The following is a 25,420-nucleotide window of genomic DNA, read 5'->3' as shown; positions in this document are numbered from 1 at the left end:
CTATTTGATAAGGAATGATAAGGCACCCTGATAGCTTAATTTTCAATTCACCTTTTCTTCAAGAGTATTTACTTCTACTGCTTTGTCATTTAAAGTTTCTTGAAGAGCTTTTTCTGTTTTTTCAAGTTCATATTCAGCCTCACTAAAAATGGCAAAAATTAAGACCTCAAAATGGTTGAATTCAACTAGAACAAATCAAGATGATCTGCTGTACCCTAAATTTCTTCTTAAATTTTCTACTTCATATTTCGGCGCAATTTCAGTCTCAAGTCTGGCACGCAAGTGTTCAACATCTCGCTCTCTGTCCTGCAGTCGTCTGATCAAATCACTGGATGTATTCTGCCCCTCAAGTTGTTTTTCCAGGTGAGATATATAGGTCGCTTGTCTGCAAAATATTTCAGTCAATTGTGATATGGTCGTATTTTGGAATTGCAAGAAACACTGAAATGTGGATGAACTAGCCTTTTTTTACCAGAATATTAAAACTCACTTCTCCATAACATTCTTGTTTTTCACAAGTAATTGATTTTTCGCTTGAATCTGTTCTAAAAAGGTACTTGGAACATTATTGCAAGGTGTTCTTGAAATGTTACCAGGCCAGCCTGCTGAAGTAGCTGCGTACATGTTAGGCTCATGCGTCCGCTGTAGGACAGGATGAGAGTTGTATACATAAAGTTGTTCATAGTTAGTAATTGTTTCTTCCGTCCTATTACCAGGATGGAACTGGGTGGGATTTTGGCGAGGTCCTTGAGCATTAAACAGAGTTGAATCTAAAGCCAAATGTATTATAATTATTAACATCACCAAGCGACAAAAGATCATGTTATAACGCATCAATTTACCCCACTTAATCTTGTGTATTTAACTGGGGTATCAATAATCCCAAATTTAATCGTTAAATGCTCTCGTTAAATCGTTACTCTCTTTTAAAGCAAAATAAAAGCGATTATCGATTATATGTGAACAGAGCAACAACTTTAACACTCCCACAAACGATTTATAAGCGAGCGTGTCTTAACTTTCAATAATGAGGTTTGTAAAAAGAGCAGCACACAACATAATTAATTACGACAGTCCGAAACTTGGACGGGCAAATATTACGCATGTTTGATAACTCGCAAGTAAACTTCGCCGTAAAGGATTTGCTGACAGATTTATTATACTTACATAGACTTGACATAGTGATATAAGTGTGAAAAACCGCTTAAAATGCCAACTATATGTCGTTGTTTAGTGAAGAATTCCGACACGCACTCCCTGCATATTTCTTGAAGATTGAATAACAAATGAGTTTATTCTATGGAGGGGGATTGTGGACAAAATTGTGAGACGCTGTATGCCGTACAGTGTACTATGCTGTAGTCTATTTTGTAATCGATATGATGCGATGTTATAGCCGGAAGGATGAATGTTTCAGAAAGCGGTCGGACCGAAACGTACCCAACAATGCAATATCGTATCCGGAGTTGTAACATGTCGTATCTGGAGATGTTATGTCGTATACGGAGATACAACACGTTGTGTCCAGAGATGTAATGTCATTTCCGAATATGTAATACGTTGTATCCGGAGATGCAACATCGTATCCGATGATGCAATATCATGTCCGGGTGCAACATCTTGTGTCCGGGGACCTAATGTGTTAGGTTAATGTGTAATATCGTATCCGGGGACGCAACATGTTGCTCTGGAGGTGCGATATCGTATCCGGGAGAAGCAATGTTGAAGCCATTGCATTAAAATTCATCTGTAATTTGGCGCGAAAATGATATGACAACCACGTTTTTGTATTATAAAAGCAAGATGGCGGAGAAAGATCTTGTAGAAAAGACAACTGCGATACTTAAGAATGCGATAAAAGAACTGGAAGATTCCATGAATGGAAATTCAAGATCTAATGAGCCATCGACATCGATATCTTCAGCGTCATCGATAGCTTCAACGCCGCAACTAGCTGCGCAAAACTTTAGGTATGTGCTATTTATAATAACCTTTCATTAAAATATGTAAATGAATGTACTACGTAGCATTGAATTGCTATATTATAATTATGAAATGATAAACATTTATTTAATTTACGTCATTTACTGAAAAAGTCATTATCTTGAAATAAATCTGTTTCAAAAAGCAGTTGAATAGCTAAGGTTAACTTCATATTGTATTGACCAAAATTTATGTTTATAGATAACATAATTTAAATATAGTGATAGTTTAAAGTTATAGATAACAGATTTGGTGAGAGTGCAAAGCTACATAAAAAATTTTTTGCTCGTATACTAGTACGAAATAATATTTGAAGGTATGAAAATCTCACTCCCTAAATTCAGAAATTGATATTGGCAAGAAATAAATAATGTTTTCAAAATATTTCTAACAAATGCTTAATTGACACAGTTTTGTCCTTTCAAAATAAATGCCACATGACTTCACTAATGACACTGAGGCCCTGTTAGGGCTTTACTATAGTTTAGATGGTTGCATGGGTATTTTTTTCTTTGCTAAAAACAGGATAATATGAATTTTAGGATTTAGAAATATTTATTATCATGGCCCCCTATTATTTGCTATTATTGTCCCCCTACCAGCTAATTAAAGCCTTGATAATATAGGAGATGTCTGAATCTTATGGTTGCATGAAGGGAGGGGGTCATATAAAAGAAAAGCCATGTGAAATAAACTCTCTTAAGATATGACATTTTTGCATTCCTGTACAAATTGATTCATATGCATTTGGTTTTTTGTCTTATTAATCTCTGTATTGATTGTAACTGTGTAAATTATTTCTAAAATGTCATGTTTTCTTGCAGAAGAGTATTTCCTGGGCTCTGTAGCAGAAATGTTGCAAAGACTCCTGTTCATCCTTCAGCACATCGGCCAGGATTAAGCACATATACTGCGCCAAGAATTGAACCAAAACCCAAAAGACCCAGGCTTCAGGGGTATACACCCGTAAGCTTTACTCCATTGGAAACATGGACACATGACGTGTGTATGCTTGCAAGATGTGATGAGAATACAACACCTGACAGAGAAAGAATGGAAGTCCTGATGAGAGCTGGCCTAGGGAAAATGAAGTTAGTTTTCCCGAACAAGAAAGCCACCCACTCTGAAGTTTGTAGTTTCCTTAATGAAAAATTCCCAAGGTTGAAAGATGGTGGTGGATTCGAGGTGTTAAGGGCTGTTGGTGGTGGTGGTGGATCCAGAGCTCTCCATTTAATCCCACCTGGGAAGGATGGGTATTCTTTGCCATATATAAAAGAGCGGTTCTCTCAAGCGGCAGTATATATGAGGCCATTACAAGCTGACCTAGATGAATCGCCATTGTTACATCACGTGAGTTTCATAAAGTTTCTAGCAATACATTGCACTACACTACACTGCACTCACTGAACTGCACTATATTACAATTGCGCTGTGTATCTTCTTGATAGGATACCAGAAGTGGCCACCCAACTGTAAATTGTGTTTTTTGTAACAAATCCTTGGACTTTTCTGAAATTAAGATACATAGGCAGGAATGCCAGCAAAGGTAAGATTCTTTCAATAATTTCATGTAAAATATTGGTTGCATCTTTAATTGTATGTCCCAAAATTATACATTGTGCAAGACAGCAATATATTTTACCATATATATACCCTTCAACTATTTAAACAGAAATACTGAAGGGCAGTCTTCACTTGGATGCACACCATCATCAAGTTCTGGTAAGATATTTGTAACTTGTAAGGATTGCATAAGTCTCATATATATTATATATGTAGTGTTGTTGTGTCAATCCCCTTATGCAAGTATATGTTTCTTACAAAGTATGTTTGCTTTTGAAATGAAATGAAATGAAAATAATTAAGTTTGGAATTTCATTTTTAAAATTTGCAAAACTTCACATTTCTTTGTTAAGAAACATAAATGGTTAATGCCCGTTATGCTAATGTTAATATTCAATTATAAAACCAACTCAGATTGTATAATCAATTTTTTACAGAACCTGGGCATTCTGTTTTAGAGCAAATAGAGTCTGATAGACAGTTTGCTGAACTACTAGCTGAAGATGATGGAGATGAATTGGAATTGATAAAGTGCTGTGGAATCTCTGACCAAACAGAAGAATTGAAATGCTCATCACTACACGAGGCTCTCAATAAACTTTCATTGAAGACTCGACCTGAAACAGAAAAGAACATTGAGTTTTTTGTTCAGAGAAGATGCGTTTTGAAAAATGCCTTTGAAGATGTCAAAACATGCAAGATGATAACTAGTAAAGTTTCAGTCGAGTTCGTCGGAGAGCCAGCGGTTGACACGGGGGGCCCACGAAAGAAATGTTCTCGATTGCTTTTCGCCAATCTATTGATTGCAAGCTCACCAGAGGTGCTTTCCCGTATATCACCTTTCTACATGATCAGAATGCACTAGCTAGCGGCTATTACAAAGCATTCGGGCAATTGGTAGCCCTTTCACTTTTGAATGGAGCTGGCGGCCCACATCTTTTTTCTTCATGCTTGGCAAATTTTATTCTTGGCATAGAAAAAAAGTGTATTGCGGAAGAAGTTATCAAGGAGATTCCTGGTGATCAAGCTGAAATAGTTACGAAACTACAGAGCCTAAATGGATGCACAAACCCAGATGATTGGACGAAGGCCTTGTTGAATTTTGACGAACGCTTTGACATGGGGATAAACAGCGCAAAAATCTTATTCGGGGAAAAAGAGGAGCTAATACAAGCTGTTGCTAAACACATCATGATTAGCTCGGCATTGGAAGAAATTCATAGCTTTCAAGAAGGCTTGTCGACATTTGGTGTCTTAAGTGTCTTGAGAGAACACCCAGAAAAGCATTCAAAGAGCTCACATACAGCCAGCTTTCCGTTGAAGATGTCAGAAAACCCTTCGTGCCGACATTCTCGGTCAAAGGATCGTCCAAGAGGGAAAAAGAAGAACTTGTAATCTTCAACTTCAACCAATTTCTGAAAAAGTGCAGCCAGGGAGAAGTTAGTAGAACTGTGCTGAACCTGGATGGCATACTTGGTGAACAACTTTTTGAAGAAGAGGCCACGCACATATTAACCCTGAACGATGTTTACCAGTTTGCAACTGGGTTGCGTTACCCACCTCCTGGTGGATGCAAAGGCACAGTGGAATTCATCCATGGTGCACTACCTGGAACACGTGCCAAAGGAAACACATGCGCCAATTCCTTCTGTTTTCCAATTACTTCCAGATATGCTAATGAAGATTATGGTGTCTTTATATCCAGTTTGGCTGATGATATCTTGGAAGGACCTGGATACGGTATGGTCTGATCTGCTTTCTAACCGTGACCTTTGACGTATTATTGCAAGAACAAACAGTTGATATTGTTGTTTCCTTTTAATGTTTCATTCGTACAAAAAGACAAGGGGATATATTGTTTCATTCGTACAAAAAGACAAGGGGATATATTGTAAAGTTTACTGTACATGTTAGTAAGCTGTTTGAATTTTGTACTTAGTTTAAAGTATCTTTGCATTGTCTTAATGGTTCTGTTTTTTTATGGTAGGTTTTAAGTATAAGTACTTAAATATAACATGGACTCGTCCAGTGACAAATATGCAGGCTTGATGATATAGATCAATACCATATGCTTCATCATGTGCAGTTGGATTCACTTGTACCTGCAACTCATTAAAGTCTCTCTCTGACAATGGGTTTGTTACGTCTGGTAGATCTATGGGTGAAGTTTCCTCATTTGCATTATTTAATTCCTCACAATCTATTCCATATTCACTCCAGTCCTGAAAAAAAGCCTGAGTTATCAACAAATGAATACCATATTTATTCCAATGAACACTCAACATATAATAAAAATCCTGTTTAAATGAATGCCCCCCCCCCCTCCCTGCTCCAACACACACATTTATGAATAATAGTGTTAAGGTTGCTTTCGACTGTCACTCTAAAAACCAATTTACGTTTACATGTGTGTTCACTTTAATCACATTCTGCAATTATAGTACTAAGTATATTTACCTATAATATAAGCAAAAGGCATTATTACCTGCATTAATTCTTGTTGCAATTCAATCCCAGCAAGGTCAGAACTTCTAGAAAGCAGAGCAAGGCCACATATCCATAGTTGATTTGGTGTCTTATTTCCAGCTGTTCGTAAGGGATGATTATTCCATGATTCTACAAATCTCTGAAGATGTGCATTTATCCGTGGCTCAAAAATATAATGTAAACAGAACTTGTGGATGTTATTTGATAAATCTAAATAGCCATTTTCTTCTAGATATTGAAAGACAGAATAGTATATATACAGGCAAGCCACAAAGACATCTCGCCATAACCGTTCAATTCGCTGGTTATGAACGCTAGCACCCGTAATAAAACTTCCCCTGTTCGGCCCCCTCAAAGGGTGATTTAACATGTACCGTGCCACTTGTACATTCTCTCCGCCATGATCAGCTCTCATCCTGGAAGGAAGTCCATGTGTAGCAACTGCATTTGAAAAATGTGTTAAAACAGTATCAGCTCGGTTGTTTCCATTGCATGATAGGTACATAATTTTTCGCGAGTAACCATCCACGCACCCATGCACCACAAAATTCCATCTTGAGAAAAACAGTACATTAGTACGAATATCATATATGATACATATACATCTATATATCATACATGCAAGCAAAAGTATGTAGTTTTACCTTATCAATTTATGATTCCCATCCATATGCCATAACGACAGAGGGGCCCTTACACTGTATGATCGCCTGTGTGTGACACGAATTTGAAGTGCTCTAACAATAGTTCCTTCTGGATCACACCTTCTCATTGATTCTCTGATCCGAATTTCTTGAATTTTGTAACCTCTTGACAACAAATGTCCACGCATGCTTTTATAACCAGAATTGGGGAATTCTTGCAGTATGTTTTTTACCAAAATATCTAGGTCTTCATCAGTAAGTTTTTCATATGTATTACGTACTGACATTCCATTTTCCTGAAGTCGTCTATGAATAGTCTTCTGACAAACGCAGAACAAACTCGCGATGTCACTTACTTTAAATCCGTTTTCCAATAGGTATTCCAGCTGATCAATTGGTATATCAAATTTCGGTCTACCTTTAAATCCTGTTTTTGTGACTGGTGGTAAAATTGTAGCGAAACTCTCTGCTTGCTTGTCCACCGCGGCCGTTAACATATGTTGGGCTTCAAGTAGGGATGGTAGCAAACAATTTTCCATCGGTCCACCCAATCGCAATAGCAACACAATAAGCCATTCAACTTTATAATGAGCGTATTCAGCTTTGTTATCACAGTCTTGACTTTCCAATTTTCTTATGATGTTGTTCAGTATTTCCTTAATATTGATGTAAACTAACTCATTTGGCGTGCGGTGTTGTCCTTCCATTTTTTTCACCTCAAATTCCTTTTTATCGCTTTCTTTTTTCACTCATTTTTTCGGTTGTCTTGTCTACAAGATCTTTCTCCGCCATCTTGCTTTTATAATACAAAAGGTGGTTGTCATGTGATCAGTATTTTCGCGCCAAATTACAGATGAATTTTAATGCAATGGCTTCAACATTGCTTCTCCCGGATACGATATCGCACCTCCAGAGCAACATGTTGCGTCCCCGGATACGATATTACACATTAACCTAACACATTAGGTCCCCGGACACAAGATGTTGCACCCGGACATGATATTGCATCATCGGATACGATGTTGCATCTCCGGATACAACGTATTACATATTCGGAAATGACATTACATCTCTGGACACAACGTGTTGTATCTCCGTATACGACATAACATCTCCAGATACGACATGTTACAACTCCGGATACGATATTGCATTGTTGGGTACGTTTCGGTCCGACCGCTTTCTGAAACATTCATCCTTCCGGCTATAACATCGCATCATATCGATTACAAAATAGACTACAGCATAGTACACTGTACGGCATACAGCGTCTCACAATTTTGTCCACAATCCCCCTCCATATTATTCAGCATTTTATACGTCGTCATGCCTTCGTCGGAATGTGCCGTGATTGGCTCGTGCGGCGAAAATCCTCCGACGCGCGATTTTTGAAAACAATATTTTAAAATAAACAATGTGAAATAATGTAAGAAATAAAAAATCTGAATGAAATGAATGAAAGAACTTGGTATCTTCTATATTGAAAATATGGTAGAATTTTTTGTTGTGAATTGCTGCTTCTGTGATACATATCAAGGACAGCAGGTGAGGGGAAGGATGAGAAAATATAGCTGTGTGTATTCTTCAAAATGCAAACACATATCTTTCTTTATTATGTAATGCAGGTTATCAAAGCAAAAAAATGGACGTGCAAAATGTGTGGTGAAAAGCAATCATTCAGAAAGATACTTGGTCAAGGCACGGGAAAAGAATGTCGTAAAATAGTGCAGCAATTGAACATGGTCAATGGTAATTTAAAGAGGAGAATGCTTCAGGAGGATTACAAGGAAATAGAGCAAACTGCTGTTGAAAGAGATGTTGAAAGTCATAGGATAACCCAGTCTATTGAGACAAAGCAGAGCAAATGGGACAAGTTTCTTCCAATTGATTCATTAAATGCAACAGGTATCCCTAATCTTTATTTTAAAAGGTGTGTCAATATGTGTGGTCTTTGACCATGTAAAGCACATCAGATCACTTTAACCCACATATTTTTTTTAATCTCTAGAAACTGAGGACCCCAGTGTAAATTTCATAGAGAGTACATCCTCGACAGAACAGAGAACTTTCAACCAACCAAGAGCCCTGAAACGAAAAGCAAGTACAAAGGACATGCCATCAGACAATCTCAATGAAAATCAAGAGAGAAAAAAGTCAACATTTAATGACAGCAATAGAACATATCTAAAGAGCAAGTCAAATATGACAAGTCAAACCACAACAGATTGTCAGCTGCTTTCTGAGAGTCGAACCAAGAATTACGGACAAATAAAAGTGTCCAAATGGTCAAAATTTGTGTAATTGCTAACATTGTTACTGTTTAATTTTATTAAATGCCTCATATCTTAATTGTTGGACAATTATCTTTTTTATTCAGTTCCATAGTGGGCATATTTGCTAATTGCTATTCTGATTTTATAATCTGTCAAAAGTTGCTGAAGTTGATGTTATTTATATAAGAAGAGTGAATGCACAATATTTACAATATAAATGTTGGCGGAGGTCCTTGGCCAATGATGCAATACTGTACCTTTTTGATCATTTGTAACAATTTTGACCATACAGTTGTATTGGAGTTACTGTCCTATTATAGCTCAGTGTTACTGACATACTGATCCAGAGTGGCAGCTCTGTGCGTGATCCTGGTAACTAGCCTAAGAAATTTTTAAGATGGCGAGTTTCTCAGCTTTAAAGGCCGTGGAAAAAGCTGGATTTATAGCGGTAAAAGTGATGTTTTGTTTTCCTTTTTTGTATAGTAAACACTGCATTTGTTAGAAAATTGCTTTTAAAACTAAATTTTGCCTGTATATATGGAAAAGGGCAATTTAAATCTATAGAAATGTTTGATCAATTAATGCAACATTACAAATACGGTGTCATGTATACATATCAATATGTTATAATATCTTGCAGGCTCGCTCATTCAGTACAACTTTTACAGCTAAAGCTTCACAAGTTAAGGTAGTAATTTATATGATATGAAGTAAAACCGCTTATAGTATTAATAACAGCAAGTGTATACTCTAGTTTTATATTACTGTACAAACAGAGTTCTTAATTCTGGCGTGCAATCAATGTTTCACAAACCTTAGAAACTTACATATTTAATAATTGTCATAATTAGGCTCCTATTAAAGTGTTTGGGATTGAAGGTCGCTATGCTCATGCCTTGTACTCTGCGGCAGTTAAAAGTAAACAACTTGACAAAGTTGAGACAGAACTTGACAAGATACAGGTATACAGTGGTGATGCAAATTGAAATTAGTTGCAGTTGAATTGTAAGTGATCTATTCTGTGTATACCTTCTAGGGACTTCTGAAAAGTGACCCAAAACTAGCAGATTTTTTGAAAGACCCCACTTTAAACAAGGTTAAAAAACAAAGTGAGTGTCAATTCAATGATAAAGTTTGAAACAGTTTTTGTCTAACACATTGATCTTGTGAAAAAACAATGTGTTGAGGGCACAGTTTACCCCTATATCTGTAGTGTATTAAATTTCTGCCCAATTGTTATTTTTCAGATACCTTGCATGATGCATTTAAGAAGATGAGCTTTTCTGATCTTACCATCAATCTCTTCGGTATGGTATCTTCATCACAGTTATTTAGGGAAATATCAGAATAGTTAACAAGATAAAAGCCTGTATATGGAACTCAACACTGTGTTTTTTTTACCAGGTGCTTTAGCTGAAAATAATCGCCTGCCTTTATCTGGTAACGTTATCAAAGCCTACTCACAGATAATGTCAGCCCATCGTAAAGAAGTACCATGTGTTGTGACAACAGCCAAAGTAAGGCATAAATGATCTTTTCTAACTGGCTCTGAATGATGTAGTGGCACTTTGAAATGAGGATATTTTCAGATATTTTAAGGTATATATTTTATAACAATCCTAGGCTCTTGATGCAGCAAACATGAAAGAATTGGAACAATCACTGAAAAGTTTTGTCAAACCAGATGAAACTCTGAAAATTGAGACAAAGGTATTAAAAGTTGATAACAGTTTGTTTTCACTGTAGAAATATCTTGTAACATATGTTTCTTGTTTAGATTGATCCAAATATTATTGGTGGTATGATAGTGAATATCGCAGACAAGTACGTGGATATGTCCATTTCAACAAAGATTAAAAAGATCACAAGTGCTATGGAAGCAAACTTAGACTAATAATATAATTTTATTCAGATACGGATCCACCCAGTTGTGGACACTGCTTTGCCTTTGTCAGGTTGTTTTGAGATAAATAAATTTTTCAAAAGAACAAATGGTGTTTTTTATTTGTTTATAAGTTTATATAACAAAGACAAAAAAACCCCAAATGTATAGTTCATAAATAAAATCTATTGATCCACTTCACATTTCTACTATAATAAAAATGCCAGAATGCAATCAATGCATTAAAAAATGAAAAGGTGATGTACATTATGGTTAAACATACACTCAATATTACCTTCTCAAACAACACCAGTTGAAAAAAAATATAGATTCAAAATCTTCTCTGTGGTTGAGGTAAGAACTGGTTAGCAGGTGAGCTATAAAGACCAGTTTGACGTTGATTATTACCAGATCGGTTTGTCTGGTGGTTGTTATGAGATTGTTGGTGTTGATGATGGTTACTTGAGGATTGATAAGCAAATGCATGTCCCTTTTGACCATGATTACCACCAGAAGTTCTCATCCTCTTGTTAGGTGGATGATCACCATTTCCATTTGTCTCTTGCTTGCTGCCAGCAGTCTTATTAAGGTAAATAATTAAATCACTCAATCACCATTACTTTATTTAAATAAAAAGCACCAAAACTCATTACCTTATTTGATTTTGTGTCATCTTCTTCATTAATAAATTCTCTTTTAGGATAAGGAATTGCATCAATCCCAAAAGCACTAATACATTGCAGAAAAATATTTGACATAAACCAGACATTATACTAAAATGAAATGATATAGCAACTTACTCATTTAAGTGTCGAGGTTCCTCCTCAAAATAGGTATCCTGTAGAGCCTGCTCAGCTGTCATTCTTTTATTAGGATCCATAACAAGTAGTTTACCTAACTACAAGATGATATAATAGATATATATTGTTGGTTTGAAATTAAATTACATATTAATTTATAAATCATCCTTTTCAGTTCTTACTAGTTGAAATGCTTTGCTTTCTGAATGAACTTTATACTTTTCCATATAAGACGAGAGTTGAAGTCCATGATAACTTGAAAAAAAGGAGAAAGCATTTAGTTAATGCATATGCAATGTTATAGAAAAGCTGTAATTCAAAGTACCTGTTTTTCTTAAAATCTTTCATTAAAGTTGGATGTTCTGGCATTCGTTTTATATCTTCCCAATCTTTCTCTTAAAAGGTGCAAACATGGAGATGAAATTAATCAAATTAATCCTTGCACAAATAAATCTTAATCATAATCTGATGATTTAATCTAACCTTGGGGGAAACCCATGACTTGAAATATTCTATCTAACTGCTCTTTATGATATGGATTGCTAGTCTTAATGTCTTCTTGTCGACAGTGAAATATGGGTTCTGATGTTAAAAGTTCAGCAAATATACAACCAATCGCCCATATATCTAAAAAAGGAGAAAAAAATATATAGACAAACTTGGAAGTCTTCACAATGTAGGCAAAATTACTACAACTTCATTACCAATTGCTTTTGTATAATGTCTTGCCCCAAGCAACAATTCTGGTGACCGATACCAGAATGTAACCACGACTGGATCAAGATCAGCCAAAGGTTTAAGAGGATTATTAAAAAGACGAGCGAATCCCATGTCAGCTAAACAGGGAATAATAAGTTAGTGTAGATAAAGACCTTAAATTTCATAATGAAATGTGGAAATGACTGAGGAAAGCCTGATATGTGTTACAGAAGTTTGATTAGCTGGTTAGTTAAGCTACCATTAATATGTTAAGATATACTATTACTCAGAAAAAAACTTACCAATTTTAACTCTCCCTCGTTCAGGACCTTCTCCCATGACAAGTATATTGGCTGGTTTCTGGGACAATATAGCAGCAATTGGTAATGTGATATATGTATAAATATATTACTACAGAAATATTACTGTAACATACCAGATCTCTATGTAAAATCCAGTTAGAATGAAGATAGCGAATACCATCAAGTATTTGATAAAGCAAAGATTGTATTGTTGTTCTTGCTACAGGACATGGCTTCTTTTGTGCCTTATAGCTACGATGATATTTAATGATGTGCTAAAACACCAAATAAATAAGGTTATTTCTTTTGGTAAGCTGGTTATTGCTTTTGCTTTATGTTATACAATCTACTAACCCATAAATCATGTTCAGCATAGTCCATTAACAACCAAACTTTCCTGTCTGTGTGAGACAAGAATACTTTTTGCAAAGAAATGACATTGGGATGGTGAAGTTCACGTAGTAACTAAATAAACATATTTTTACACAGTTTAATATTCAACACATTTAGATAAATTATGTACATAGCAATATTTAGGAATCAGAGATTTAACATACAGCAATCTCCCGACATGCTGACATTGAGATTCCAGTTCCCTCAATCAATTTCAACGCATATTCTTTTTTTTCCAGTCTAAATGGCAGGCAATAAGAATTTGGTAGTTAAATATTAAATTTATATTATATAACCACCTCCTGGTACTTACTTTTTTTAGTACTAGACTGCTGTTTTAGACAAATGCCATGAAAGACATGACAATAAAAAACTTCAAAGGAAACTATAATAAAAACTTACGAGGCTTTCTCTCCAGATTTTGCCTTAATTCTTGCTTTATAAACATGACCATAAGTGCCTCGACCTATTTTACATCCCTCATACTCAAAGATATCTTCAACTCTTTCCCGTTCTTCGCTCATTTGACGCTTGTATTCGTAATCCATGGTTGTTTAAAACCACTCGAATAGGACAAGGGAGTTGAGAAGAAGCAAGATATCCAAGAGATAATGTTATATTGTTGCGTTTTTCACGCATTATTTATTTCTTATCGAAAATTGATGGAAAAAGACGCCATATTGATTTCAGGTGCTTCCATTACTGCAAGATCTGCTTTATTCCCCAAGAAAATTATTTAGATTATGTTAAAAATTTCAACTATTCTGGTGATATTTGTATCCAAAAAATTTATTTGCGACCTCAAAAGCTCTGTTTTACTGTTTGAATACATCTGCAGTTACTCACGCTAGATTTTATTATGTTTTATCATGGTAAAAACTTACGATTTCGTGCGTGTATAAGTTTTTTTTTAACAAGAAAATGTTTTGCAGTATGTAAAATATTCCTTTTTATCAAAAGATATATAAAACCGTGATAAAACCTTTAATTTTGTTTAAAAAATAAAAAGAAATATAGAAATTCTGTTACGTATATGGAAACATTGTAACTAAGTTAATTTGCTAATTTGTGACACGTAAAAATTTCCTTTGATGTTGTGGTCGCTTTTGGTTGGTTGTAAATAAAAATGATTTCGGTATTTAAATTATTTTTATCATGGCTTTGTTAAAAAGCTTTTAATATGTCCGGATGGTCATTCAAGGAAAGTAAATCTTAGATTTTATATGAGATATAATGGAGGGACAATATAACTTGAAAAGCCCAGGTATTTGAATTTATTGATATTTCGTTCTTTCGTTTTCATGTGTGCATTTTAGTTTTGATTAAATTTTGCTTCCCCGTATTAAAAGACGTAATCGTCTAAAATAGATCATATTTTGCCATAATTCTATATCATTTTTAATATTTTTTATAATTAGTCTAAATGAAACATCGATAGCATACAGAAACGTTTCTTTCATAATAGATTTATCAGAACCAAGCAACCTATTACATATGTCAACAGGATTTAAATGTCTTCCCCATACATAAAAATCAACCACAGTGAAATGAACCTATAGACGTTGACATTGTTTACATTTTGTTACATTGTAAAAGGGTACCTTTATTTTGTACAGCTGTAAAGCGTCTAATGCGAGAGGCTAGAGAATTATGTGAAGCAACATCCCAGTACTATGCCCAACCTCTTGAGGTAAGGCTAAATAATTGGTCTTTTATTTCAGTATATCATGCCAGCTGGTTATAATTGAACTTCAAATTTAAATTTCAGGACAATTTGTTTGAATGGCATTTTACAGTTCAAGGTCCAATTGACAGTGAGTTTGAGAAAGGACGCTACCATGGTCGGATCATACTACCACCTGAATATCCTATGAAACCACCTAGTATTATGCTTTTAACAGTAAGTACACACCCCAAAGGGAGCAAACTTGCTCCAAAATATTATTTATAATAATACTGTTTGATCTCTAATATGTGTATTATGAAAATTTGTTTGGTTTTAGCCAAATGGCCGGTTTGAACTTAACAAGAAGATCTGCCTAAGTATGTCAGCCCATCATCCTGAAACATGGCAACCATCTTGGAGTAGTAAGTCTGGTTAAATTTCTTTTTCAATTGTTTTATTAGCTGATCCGTAGAACATTGCTTTTGGTATTTATTAATTGGTTGTTTGTATATTTCTAGTTCGAACTGTGTTACTTGCCATCATTGGTTTCATGCCTTCGAAAGGCGGTGGAGCTATTGGTGCCTTAGATTACACCAGTGAAGAAAGAAGGATATTGGCCAAAAAGTGAGAAGTGTACTATTTCATTTTTGAGATTTTTTTGTTTTATTAGGCCTAAAGTGAAAGCCTACTATGGAATTATTGTTGACTATTTTATTTTACTATTATCAGGTCAATGAGATGGACATGTGATGTCTGTGGTAGCTGCAATGGTGATTCATTGAGAGAAGGTAAAAAATTAAGCTAATATAGCTGAGCTAATAAGGCAAGTTTGAAAGCATTGCTCTTTTCTTTATTTTATCACAACAGAGGATTCAAAAGATAAAGGAGAAAGATACAAAAGAGACATTGAATTAGCATCACAAATAAATTTCAAGGTTAGATATCCAAAGGAAGAGTTTGATGTATCTAAAGGCGACACCTCTCCGACAACACAGTCAAGCGTATATTAATTATAAAATGCTTTCTCTATTTAACAGGGTGAAAATGAAGCAAAATCAGAAGAGAAGACAAAGGTAGATGGTTCAGTTGCAACAGCAAATGGTGAAATAACGACCAACAGACAAAATATTGAGAACATTTTATCACATAATGAGGGAGCTACAGAGAGGACACAAAATGTTAGAAAACGTACCAGAAAAACTTCCAGTCGCAGGCAGGAAAGTAAACACAGAACAACAGAATCTGCCAAGGCTTCACATTCAAAGGGATATTTATCACTAATTTTAATACTTATTTTTATGCTATGCCTCCTAATGTTGCTACTTCGGCGGATTTACTACAAGTAGTGGTAGTATGTTTATAAATGAATGAGAATTTGTAAAGAAAATCATCTGTAAAGGTTTTACAGAAATATATATGTATAGGAATTAATGGAGATATTGTACCACCGCTTACAGTTAAGGCACCTAAAGTTTATTTAAAACAAAAGCACAACTAGAGAAAAGCAAATTTCACAGTGTTACTCAATATATATTTGATATCACAATAAAATCCAATTTACATAACTCGCGCATTTTGTCTCTTGCGCATGTGCGCGCGCCTCACTTTTTCCCGCTGGTGGAGCCATAAAGTTCACCCTGATCGTCAACTCGATTCAGACCCAACATAAGAATTAAACGCGCAGACTCATTCCGTCTCCATGCGCGCCAGTCGTCCTGTAAAATCTTAAGCAGTTTTTCTTTCATATTCGGCATATCAGCAACGGTCCTATGATTTTCATAATTCTCATTAATAAGCGCCACGAGGCACCCAGTTGCACCTCGGCGCAAGATGTTTACTCGAGAATCCAAGAGGCCATACAATGTGTCCAATAATCCATTCAAACGCGCTTTATTCTGATTCTCGTACATGCAAACGCATATTTCAATGATTGCGTATAAAGTTTGTTTTTTCAGTTCAACAGGCGTGTCTTCATCCTGGAGAATGCGACTAAACTCCATCAAATGACTCGATGCCATTTTAGCCACGGCTGGTCCACCAAGCCACGCAATATGCCCGATATCTCTAGTTGCGCTCATGCGTTCGTGAAATCCTTGTGATAAGTTGATCTTTTTCCCTGCGATCACAACGTCTCGTTTGTAATAATCATCGTCCATAATCGCGCCAACATCGCCCAGGTATTGCTCGCTTGCTGACAGTTGTTTCCTGCGACGCAATATGCCAAAAATATACGAAAAAAATCCGAGAAATGAGGTTATAAATCCTGGAATTGCTACCATGATTCTTCAGGAAAAACTTGCAGCAAGAAAATTAGTTTGCGCGCTAAAGTATATTTTGCATAATTGAGGGCGATTATTGTGACGTCACAGATTAGAGACCATTGTTGAATGATCAAAAAACAATAGAATCACCAAAATTCTATTTAGGACAGATTGCATCCGACTTGATGTTAAATACGATATTGTAACTTCAGGAAGAGGAACATCATGTTCTAACGAGAAGATGTAAAGTTGCATTGGGTACCAGGCCTGCTTCTTCTAGTGTCTGTGTGACATCATCATATACCATATTTGGGAATGATGTCTTGATGCGGTATTCATCTTGCAGCTCAGGTCTGCAGGTGAAGACAGAAGATGGAATCTCAAACAGCATTAACAGGTTTGGGAAAGAGTCAAGACAACAACTTACCTCACTTTATTGATATACTTTCTGATACTGGCAACAGTGTCAGTGAACTTTAATTTCAAAATATAAGTCTGTGAAAATATGTGAGAATTGTTGTTCAGTCCTAGGGGATAGTTCACCAAAGTCAATGAATCATGGTTTCCTACCTGATCACCCTTTTCAGATTTTATTCGCAATGTTGTGACATCATAACTCACAGACTGTGGTCGCTGTCCACCACTCTGTGTCCTGAGAGGGTAGGAGTCAAGTATTAGAGTGTAAAAGCAATTATATAATCTTAAGGCAAAGGTGTGGAGATGATTGATCTTATATAGTTGCAGGCAGTAACTAACATGTAGTATACCAATATTCAAAGATTTTCTAACACTATAGCAACAGCCTACCTAGATTTGATTTCCTGGATAACTGGTGTGTCAATAACACTGACAAGACCCTCTTTGGAACCATCAGAGGATCCCTAGAAATAGAAATAAGGAAGTGTCATCAATTGAATCTACATACATGCTCAGAATATACTGAAATGCAAGGACTAGAAGAGGTCTGCTTAAAGCTCACCTTGAGAGTATTTTCAATTCCTGAACGAATGTCAATTATTTTGCCATTTCTTATAACAGATGGAGGAAGACGGTCAAGAAACTTCTCCACCGGAACATTTGTTTCTACATGTGGGAACAAAGTTTGAGAGTTACTTGCAGATGCTTTAGTACAGCTGTAGACTTTGAAAATTTATAATTACCTAAAGTTATAAATATATTGCCTACCAAATAACCAAATGGTAAAAAACTTTGTAAAGCTAATATTCTAGAAATACCTCTCTCATTTATGCTTTCCAGTGAATGTATTTTCACATTGCTGTCCTTGTGACCTACAATATCTCCACTATTCTCTAAAGACTGACCAGAACCAGGAAACAGCAGTTCAGTTCTTTTGTCTTTAAAAACCTCTTCCCTTCTATCTTTTAGCTAATGAGCAAGGAAATGATGTTTTAACTTAGCTTTTCAGGTGGAAAATTGCAGTCAAAGTAAATGACAATAAAACGAGAGTCTATAGAGTTTATCTTTTAACCTTTATGGCAATACCATCTGGATACCTTTCCTGCAGTTCAGATGGAAAGTAGCCATCCATGAGGTCTTGTATACAGCGCTAAATAAATACCAACAAATATCAAATGCAAAGTAAGTCTCTTTAATACTGCATTTGGGTAATTGTTGAACTGTACCTGTGTTGTGCCATCAGTGTAAGGTCTGAACGGTCCAGAAAACATTAATATACCATTAGCATATAATGTTAATGGTACTGCATCAGGTGCCTATGCAGATAAATGCATAAAAATGAAAACCTATACACATGGCTGCCTCTAACGCAAAATACAAATAAGTACCTTGAGTGTTGCACCTCCTTTTGTCCGAGCAATGACAGTCCTATCTGCTCCACTGAGCGAATTCAACTCCTCAATATTCTTAACAACAAGGTTAAAATTAATTTCAAATGTCTCAGATGGAAGTGAGGCACCTGCAAAAGAAATTAAAATTAATTTATAGGGAAAATTAAAAAGTTGGAGTATTAGAGAAATAATATCAACCTGGATTCCAGAATGGGTGTGAACTTGTGGCAAGTGCCTCTGGACTTTTTAACTCCTTCGCCCAATCATTGTTTTCAGCATTTTGATCTATGCTGGTTTCTGAGCCAACCCATATCATGCCATAGTCAGCCAGAAACTCCTGTAAAAGGAATAAATGTAAGTTGTTTTGTTATACAATGAAGTTAGGGTGAGTCATTTTCTTATACTATACAGCTACTCACTTCCATATCATGAACCTGTTGCTGAAGAGTTCTGCATTTGCTTTCAAGATCTTTAACATTTTCAGCACCATACCCTGGGCCACAACAGGATTAAGAATTAAGAGACAATAGCTTATGACAAACAATGTCATTTCAACTGCAAAGCAGGTTAAAGTTTCAAATATGTACCTCGAGCCTTTTCTAGCAATTTTACTTTCTCTTCTAAAATTTTGATTTTTTTATCCTAAAGCAGTTTCAAGAATGGTTTATTTATGGCACTTTGTAAAAATAAAACAAATAGAAGCTTTTAAGTGCTAAGTGTACATCAAAACCATATGATTTAAGCAGAAATTTGCCAATATAGTGAAAATGTTGGGAGCAGGAAAAGGTTTAAAGATTGTCTTTTACATCTCCAACCACGAAAAACTCCCAATACTGAATGTATGCATTATTTTTGGTCTTTAATCCAGGATAGACATCTGTGCAACTGATCAATACACATGTCATACGTATATATAGACCTTATGTCAGTAAGATGACATGAAACACAACCTTCTCAATAACTTCTCTTGTAGAAACTCGAAGCTGCTGTTCACTCTGTGACAACCTAGTTGCCATGCTACTCAATAACTCCATATCTGATGGTGCTGAACATATTAAATAGAAACTGCTTTAGACATTTGCAGCTTTATCACAAATGAGTTCTTACAGAAATCCAGAGATCAATTATACCTTGGGAATGTTTCATATTTTTTCTGCCATTACCATTTTTCTCAGGCCTAAGTTCTTGAAGCTTATGATTAAGTATATCAGCTGGAAAAAATACCCCCAAGAAACAATGTTGCTGAGAAACAAAATTTAAGAGAATACAGATACAGATTGGCTATTCCAACAACGCACCTGGATCGTTGCCAGTTTTTCGGTAAGGGACATTGCCAGACCTGAAATACAAACTCAACGTCTGTGTATATTCGACAGACAAGCCTACAGGTCCACACAATAATCATGCATTTAAAAACAATTCTGAGAGTCATCCACATTTTTACACTAGAACCATCATAAATGCTGGCAACTCTGCATGAATCCTACTAAGAGTCTACGACTATATAAGATGAATAAAATTATTTTCAAGTGTGTTATCTTTTCCCATTTTAAAAATAATTTATTAAAAATATTAAAATACTGTTTACCTTTCATGGCTTGCTAGATTTCTAGCTCCGTTTAAAGGCACTTTCTTGGTCTTTTTTAAACTTTCAAACGGCGAACTCATGACAAATAGAAAAGGAAAGTTTTCTTTCCCGAAAAATCTTACATCTTTGGTAGAATTACGCGTTTAAAAACTAATGTTTACAGTTATCTAGCAACAGTGAACCTCCATTTTGAAGGTAGCCTGCGAACGGGGGTTAATGGTGCCATTCATGCAAGGCATAGGAGTTAACCCCCCGGAATTTCCAAGTAGATGGTTTTCTGATCATAGTAATTTTACCCGAATTTATCAACACCGTGCTAGAACCAAGGGGGGGGGACTACACGAAAGAGCACAGTGCACAGGGGATCGAACCCTATAACCAATCTTGGTCCCGAAACACCACGGACACTGTTTTTTGTTTTTGTTGTTTTTGTTTGTACCATAGATATAACGTTAGTTATAGCTATAGCCATGTTAGCCAATCAGGAAAAGGTGTAAATATATATAGAGGGAAACCGGAGCGCCCGGAGAAAAACCCTCTCATGCAATATATGACAATAGAAACGAATGAACGATTTTTATTCACACAATTGATACATTTGTAATTTTCTATTTACAATGTTTCAAAATTAAATCCTGAAAAAAGTGTTAGTAATGCCTAAAAGAGAAAAACCTAGAAAAAAGAAAAACCTAGAAAAGTGAAAAACCTAGGATAGAGAAACACCTAGAAAAGAGAAAAACCTAGAAAAGAGAAAAATCCTAGAAAAGAGAAAATCCTAGAAAAGAGAAAATCCTAGAAAAGAGAGAGTCTTAAGAAAAAAAGAAAATAGAGAGAATACAGAGAAGAGAAAGAAGAAGAGATGTGCCCTGGTTCCGAAAGAATTTTGCTTATTATAATTACAAAAGCAAGTGAACAATTTTTCCTTTGTATTTAAATATTACAGTCAATTTAAGTTATGTTTAGATTATTTACAACAAAATGATATAAGAAATATAAAAAATTCGCCATATTTAGGGCATTCAGTAATACGAATTTTGCCTCCATATTGTAAGCCTCCATATTGTATTTTTTTAGCATTTGCGCTTGCGCAGCATTTTCCCCTTTTGGGGGCAATTGCAGCCATTTTTGTAACCGAATTTCACGCAGGTTGTGCAAGGTTTTATTTGAACCATTTTCTGTAACCGAATCTCATGCAGGATATATTTTGCATTTTTTTTTAGCATTTGCATTTGCGCAGCACTTTCCCCCTTTGGGGGAATTTTGCACCCATTTCTGTAACCGAATTTCATGCAGGTTTTATTTGAACCATTTTCCGTAACCGAATTTCATGCAGGATACCATATTTAGCCTCCATATTGTATTTTCTCAGTATTTGCGCTTGCGCAGCATCTTCCCCCTTTGGAGGCATTTGCAGCCATTTTTTTAACCGAATTTCATGCAGGTCGTGCAAGGTTCTATTTGAACCATTTTCTGTAACCGAATCTCATGCAGGGTGCCATATTTTGCCCGAATATTGCATTTTTTTAGCATTTGCGCTTGCGCAGCACCTTCCTCCTTTGGAGGCAGCATTTGCACCTATTTTTGTAATAGGATCTCATGCAGGGAACTATATTTGCCTCCATATTGTATATTTTAGCATTTGCGCTTGCGCAGCACTTTCCTCCTTTTGGGGCATTATTTTGCACCCATTTTAACCGGATTTCATGCAGATCATGCAAGGTACGTTCCATTTCAACCATTTTTATAACCGGATTTCATGCAGATCATGCAAGGTACGTTCCATTTGAACCATTTTTACAACCGGATTTCACGAAGAACATGCAAGGAAACGGATTTCTTAACCTGTAATACTTGGTGGCATTTACATTATAAACATGCACATGCAAATTGGTCTGATTCTCTTCCTAAGGTACCATTTGTACCACCTGGCAGAAAGTTCAAGCAAGATGTTGCCAGAGATATTGTTGCCAAAAATTTAATAATTACGCAAATTTTTCAATCTGGCAAGACCTTGTGCCTAACTAATGTTAACCTAAAGCCTTATAACACTCCATAGTTTGTATATATACACACATACGCCAAACAAGAAAATTACAAAAACATTTTTAGTGTGTAAACCCAAACTGTTGACCACCAAGTATATTCATGCACTCAACAATAGAATAGGACAACATGAACTGAATAATTTTAGTATAACATACACCTCCATATGACATCTGCATGGTACCTGCACCCACATATCATAATGTCCATAATCTTTCCCTGACCTTTTATAACCTTTATAAAATCTTTCCCTGACCTTTAACACACCAATTGCCATATCTTGAAACCAGTCATGCAGACTTGCATGAGCTTATAAGTCAAATGAACACAAATACTGCAATGCATGCACCTAATTGCTGGTCTGATTATAATTAAGATTAAATTTGCTACTAGCATAAGGTGCCATTCATATAGAGATGACATCCTTAATTGGGCAGTGTATCCTAGTACTTATTGTTTTTGAAGCTAGCAGCAAATAAGCCAATCTTGCTAAAGCATGTAGCAATAGCAAACTTTGTTGCTCTTATAGAAACAACATTCAGAATTCACTTTAATTTTGATGGAAACAGATATTATTTGATAAGCGTTAATTGCAGACACTTCTTGTATAAAGACACACAAATTTTCAACACAGGCTAAGTTTTCACTGCTAAGGCTTATAGCAATAGCAAAATTGCTGTCCTTTTAGACTGACAGCCATCAGTTTAATAGATGAGTAAGGCATTGCCGAACATATCAAATATTAAGCTGATCCATAAGAAAATTTATATTCAAGAATGACCAAAGTGGTGCGACAGTTTACTTAACCTATGCTGTGGGGGTGAGGTGATCAATCTCACTTATAATGTTTCCTATAAAGATTATATAGGGCTTGCATGAAAACAACAATTAAACCTAACATGTATACTGAAAAATTTGGATCCATGCAATGAAATGTCAATACTTCTTTCCACTCTCAATATCTAGTAATTAGACTGACAGCTATGAGAGACACACTGATTTTTTTCTTGCAAATGCTTATAGCAATTGCTGCCTTTATAAACTGACAGCTTTGAAAAAAAAACATCACAGACTCATTTATTTCCCAAAATACCTACAAATGATTTCCAACCACTTAGCAAGACAAACTATACGTGCAAAGAGTGGCGCAATCTCTTTACATGCACAGCTTGTTTACCAAATAACTGAAAGCCTTATGCAGAGACTTTAGGAAAAAAATAAGAATGTAATGCCACCGCCCTTGTAGACATTTTAAATAAAGCATGTATAGCAACTTTGTTGCTCTTATAGAAACAACAAGTGAAAGTATCATTTTATTGCTTTATAGCAATACACACAACTACTGTCCTTCTGACTGAGAATTATGAGAAGACAAAACGCTAAGTTTTTCTTGCTTAAAGCTTATAGCGCAATAGCACTGATTGCTGTCCTTTTAGACTGACAGCTATGAAAAAAAACATTGCAACCTGATTAAATTCCCAAAATACCTCCAAATGTCTTCCAACCACTTAGCACGACAAATAATGCATGTAAAAAGTGGCGCAATCTTTCTACATGCAACATTTGTTTACCAAATGACTAAAAGGCTTATGAAGAGACCTTAGAAATGAAAGAAGAATTGCAATGTGCCTACCCTTGAAAATTTTAGTCAACCTAACCTACTAATCATATGCATGCATGGAACTCTAATTTGCTTAGAAATTAAACTTTCCAAATTATCAAACTTCAAAGTTTTCACTTCAAATTTCAAAATTGATTTTCTAAGTATTTGTGTTCATTTAAACCCAATATTGCAACAAGTTTGAACCTAAATATAATAAATAGAAAATCATTAGCACCTACCCTGAAGAAACACTTTGATTGTTAATTGTAGTTAACTAATGTTAATTATCTTAACTAATTTTTGCAGATATATTAAGAGCTCAGGTTGGAGAGAAAAGTGCATTGGAAAAGGAGGCTAATTGGAGTGGATGCTGGAGCTAGTACAGAAGAGCATTGAGCTTATTAGAGAGCTCAGCTATTGGAGATAAGTTATTGGAGAGAAAGCTTTTGGAAGAGTGCTTATTAGAGAGGAGATTGATCTTATTAGAGAGGAAGACTAATTACAGAGGAACCTTATTAAGAAGTGGAGCTTATTACTGAGGAGGCTTATTAGCTTCGAGCTTATTGGAGAGGAGTGTCGCAAGAGAGGAGAGGTTATGGAAAATAAACGTTTATTGCAAAGAAGAGCTTATTAGAGAGTACAGCTTATTAGAGACAGTATATGACATAGGAAAGGCTTAGTATATAGAAAAATAACTTATTAGAGTGGATACCGTACTGGATAGATTTTGCTGAGACATTGATGCAAAATATATAATAATCATACAAATCTTTCAATCTGGCAAGACTTTGTTTCGAACTAATTTTAACAAAAAGCCTTATAATTATAACACTCCATAGCCTATATACACACACAATATTAAGCCAAACAAGAAAATTAGAAAAACATTTTTTTAGTGTGCGTAACTCCAAAGTGTTGACTAGCTACCAAGTATATATTCATGCACTTAGAAATAGAACAGGAAAACATGAACTGAATAATTTTAGAAAAACATGCATGCACTTCCAATGACATCATGCATCTACATACCTGCACCCACATATCCTAGCTTCCCTGACGTTTAACGTACCAATTGCCATATCTTGAAACCAGTCATGCAGACTTGAGCTTATAAGTCAAATTAACACAAATACTGCAATGCATGCACCTAATTGCTGGTCTGATTATAATTAAGATTTGCTACTAGCATAAGGTGCCATTCATATAGAGATGACATCCTTGGGCAGTGTATCCTAGTACTTATTGTTTTTGAAGCTAGCAGCAAATAAGCCAATCTTGCTAAAGCATGTAGCAATAGCAAACTTTGTTGCTCTTATAGAAACAACATTCAGAATTCACTTTAATTTTGATGGAAACAGATATTATTTGATAAGCGTTAATTGCAGACACTTCTTGTATAAAGACACACCAATTTTCCACACAGGC

The 25,420-nt window shown here is 35.5% G+C and overlaps 9 protein-coding genes across 9 annotated transcripts; 4 read left to right on the top strand and 5 right to left on the bottom strand.

Moving 5' to 3' along the window:
- Positions 1–42: 42 nt before the first annotated feature.
- On the bottom strand, positions 43–1,255 carry LOC114533023. Its single transcript, XM_028554601.1, has 4 exons — positions 1,168–1,255; positions 491–770; positions 215–385; positions 43–142 (listed from the first exon to the last, which is right to left on the bottom strand). The coding sequence occupies exons 1-4, from the start codon at positions 1,178–1,180 to the stop codon at positions 43–45; spliced, it is 564 nt and encodes a 187-aa protein (XP_028410402.1). The 5' UTR covers positions 1,181–1,255.
- A 116-nt stretch (positions 1,256–1,371) lies between these two features.
- On the top strand, positions 1,372–4,809 carry LOC114537589. Its single transcript, XM_028558651.1, has 5 exons — positions 1,372–1,970; positions 2,808–3,333; positions 3,432–3,529; positions 3,656–3,705; positions 3,984–4,809. The coding sequence occupies exons 1-5, from the start codon at positions 1,771–1,773 to the stop codon at positions 4,409–4,411; spliced, it is 1,302 nt and encodes a 433-aa protein (XP_028414452.1). The 5' UTR covers positions 1,372–1,770; the 3' UTR covers positions 4,412–4,809.
- Positions 4,810–5,507: 698 nt separating this feature from the next.
- On the bottom strand, positions 5,508–7,904 carry LOC114533011. Its single transcript, XM_028554590.1, has 3 exons — positions 6,678–7,904; positions 6,032–6,587; positions 5,508–5,768 (listed from the first exon to the last, which is right to left on the bottom strand). Exons 1-3 carry the CDS (start codon positions 7,382–7,384, stop codon positions 5,508–5,510), a joined length of 1,524 nt encoding a protein of 507 aa, XP_028410391.1. The 5' UTR covers positions 7,385–7,904.
- Positions 7,905–8,093: 189 nt separating this feature from the next.
- On the top strand, positions 8,094–8,978 carry LOC114538023 (MRN complex-interacting protein-like). Its single transcript, XM_028559138.1, has 3 exons — positions 8,094–8,222; positions 8,303–8,582; positions 8,686–8,978. The coding sequence occupies exons 1-3, from the start codon at positions 8,133–8,135 to the stop codon at positions 8,976–8,978; spliced, it is 663 nt and encodes a 220-aa protein (XP_028414939.1). The 5' UTR covers positions 8,094–8,132.
- Positions 8,979–9,326: 348 nt separating this feature from the next.
- On the top strand, positions 9,327–10,936 carry LOC114536839 (ATP synthase subunit O, mitochondrial-like). The gene is made up of 8 exons (XM_028558181.1): positions 9,327–9,398; positions 9,591–9,638; positions 9,802–9,912; positions 9,987–10,059; positions 10,198–10,257; positions 10,355–10,467; positions 10,574–10,660; positions 10,728–10,936. The coding sequence occupies exons 1-8, from the start codon at positions 9,348–9,350 to the stop codon at positions 10,842–10,844; spliced, it is 660 nt and encodes a 219-aa protein (XP_028413982.1). The 5' UTR covers positions 9,327–9,347; the 3' UTR covers positions 10,845–10,936.
- A 62-nt stretch (positions 10,937–10,998) lies between these two features.
- Positions 10,999–13,724, bottom strand: LOC114536829 (cyclin-dependent kinase 8-like). The gene is made up of 12 exons (XM_028558170.1): positions 13,429–13,724; positions 13,191–13,266; positions 12,988–13,098; positions 12,768–12,908; positions 12,634–12,691; positions 12,337–12,468; positions 12,116–12,259; positions 11,958–12,027; positions 11,815–11,887; positions 11,633–11,730; positions 11,486–11,561; positions 10,999–11,412 (listed from the first exon to the last, which is right to left on the bottom strand). Exons 1-12 carry the CDS (start codon positions 13,572–13,574, stop codon positions 11,164–11,166), a joined length of 1,374 nt encoding a protein of 457 aa, XP_028413971.1. The 5' UTR covers positions 13,575–13,724; the 3' UTR covers positions 10,999–11,163.
- Positions 13,725–14,123: 399 nt separating this feature from the next.
- Positions 14,124–16,160, top strand: LOC114532628 (ubiquitin-conjugating enzyme E2 J1-like). Its single transcript, XM_028554176.1, has 8 exons — positions 14,124–14,290; positions 14,643–14,716; positions 14,795–14,926; positions 15,030–15,114; positions 15,211–15,316; positions 15,422–15,480; positions 15,560–15,627; positions 15,730–16,160. Exons 1-8 carry the CDS (start codon positions 14,260–14,262, stop codon positions 16,036–16,038), a joined length of 864 nt encoding a protein of 287 aa, XP_028409977.1. The 5' UTR covers positions 14,124–14,259; the 3' UTR covers positions 16,039–16,160.
- Positions 16,161–16,209: 49 nt separating this feature from the next.
- Positions 16,210–16,997, bottom strand: LOC114532646 (armadillo-like helical domain-containing protein 2). Its single transcript, XM_028554200.1, has one exon. The coding sequence runs from the start codon at positions 16,969–16,971 to the stop codon at positions 16,294–16,296; it is 678 nt and encodes a 225-aa protein (XP_028410001.1). The 5' UTR covers positions 16,972–16,997; the 3' UTR covers positions 16,210–16,293.
- Positions 16,998–17,158: 161 nt separating this feature from the next.
- On the bottom strand, positions 17,159–20,542 carry LOC114532587 (UBX domain-containing protein 11-like). The gene is made up of 16 exons (XM_028554131.1): positions 20,350–20,542; positions 20,060–20,100; positions 19,892–19,972; positions 19,712–19,806; positions 19,349–19,403; positions 19,181–19,254; positions 18,960–19,098; positions 18,759–18,889; positions 18,597–18,686; positions 18,443–18,520; positions 18,189–18,339; positions 17,933–18,036; positions 17,761–17,834; positions 17,524–17,605; positions 17,381–17,448; positions 17,159–17,306 (listed from the first exon to the last, which is right to left on the bottom strand). Exons 1-16 carry the CDS (start codon positions 20,427–20,429, stop codon positions 17,177–17,179), a joined length of 1,473 nt encoding a protein of 490 aa, XP_028409932.1. The 5' UTR covers positions 20,430–20,542; the 3' UTR covers positions 17,159–17,176.
- Positions 20,543–25,420: the final 4,878 nt, after the last annotated feature.

The sequence above is a fragment of the Dendronephthya gigantea genome, unplaced genomic scaffold, assembly GCF_004324835.1.
Source record: "Dendronephthya gigantea isolate DGI-Jeju-01 unplaced genomic scaffold, DenGig_1.0 000002F, whole genome shotgun sequence".
Taxonomy (NCBI): domain Eukaryota; kingdom Metazoa; phylum Cnidaria; class Anthozoa; order Malacalcyonacea; family Nephtheidae; genus Dendronephthya; species Dendronephthya gigantea.
This window is presented reverse-complemented; position numbering and strand designations above follow the sequence as displayed.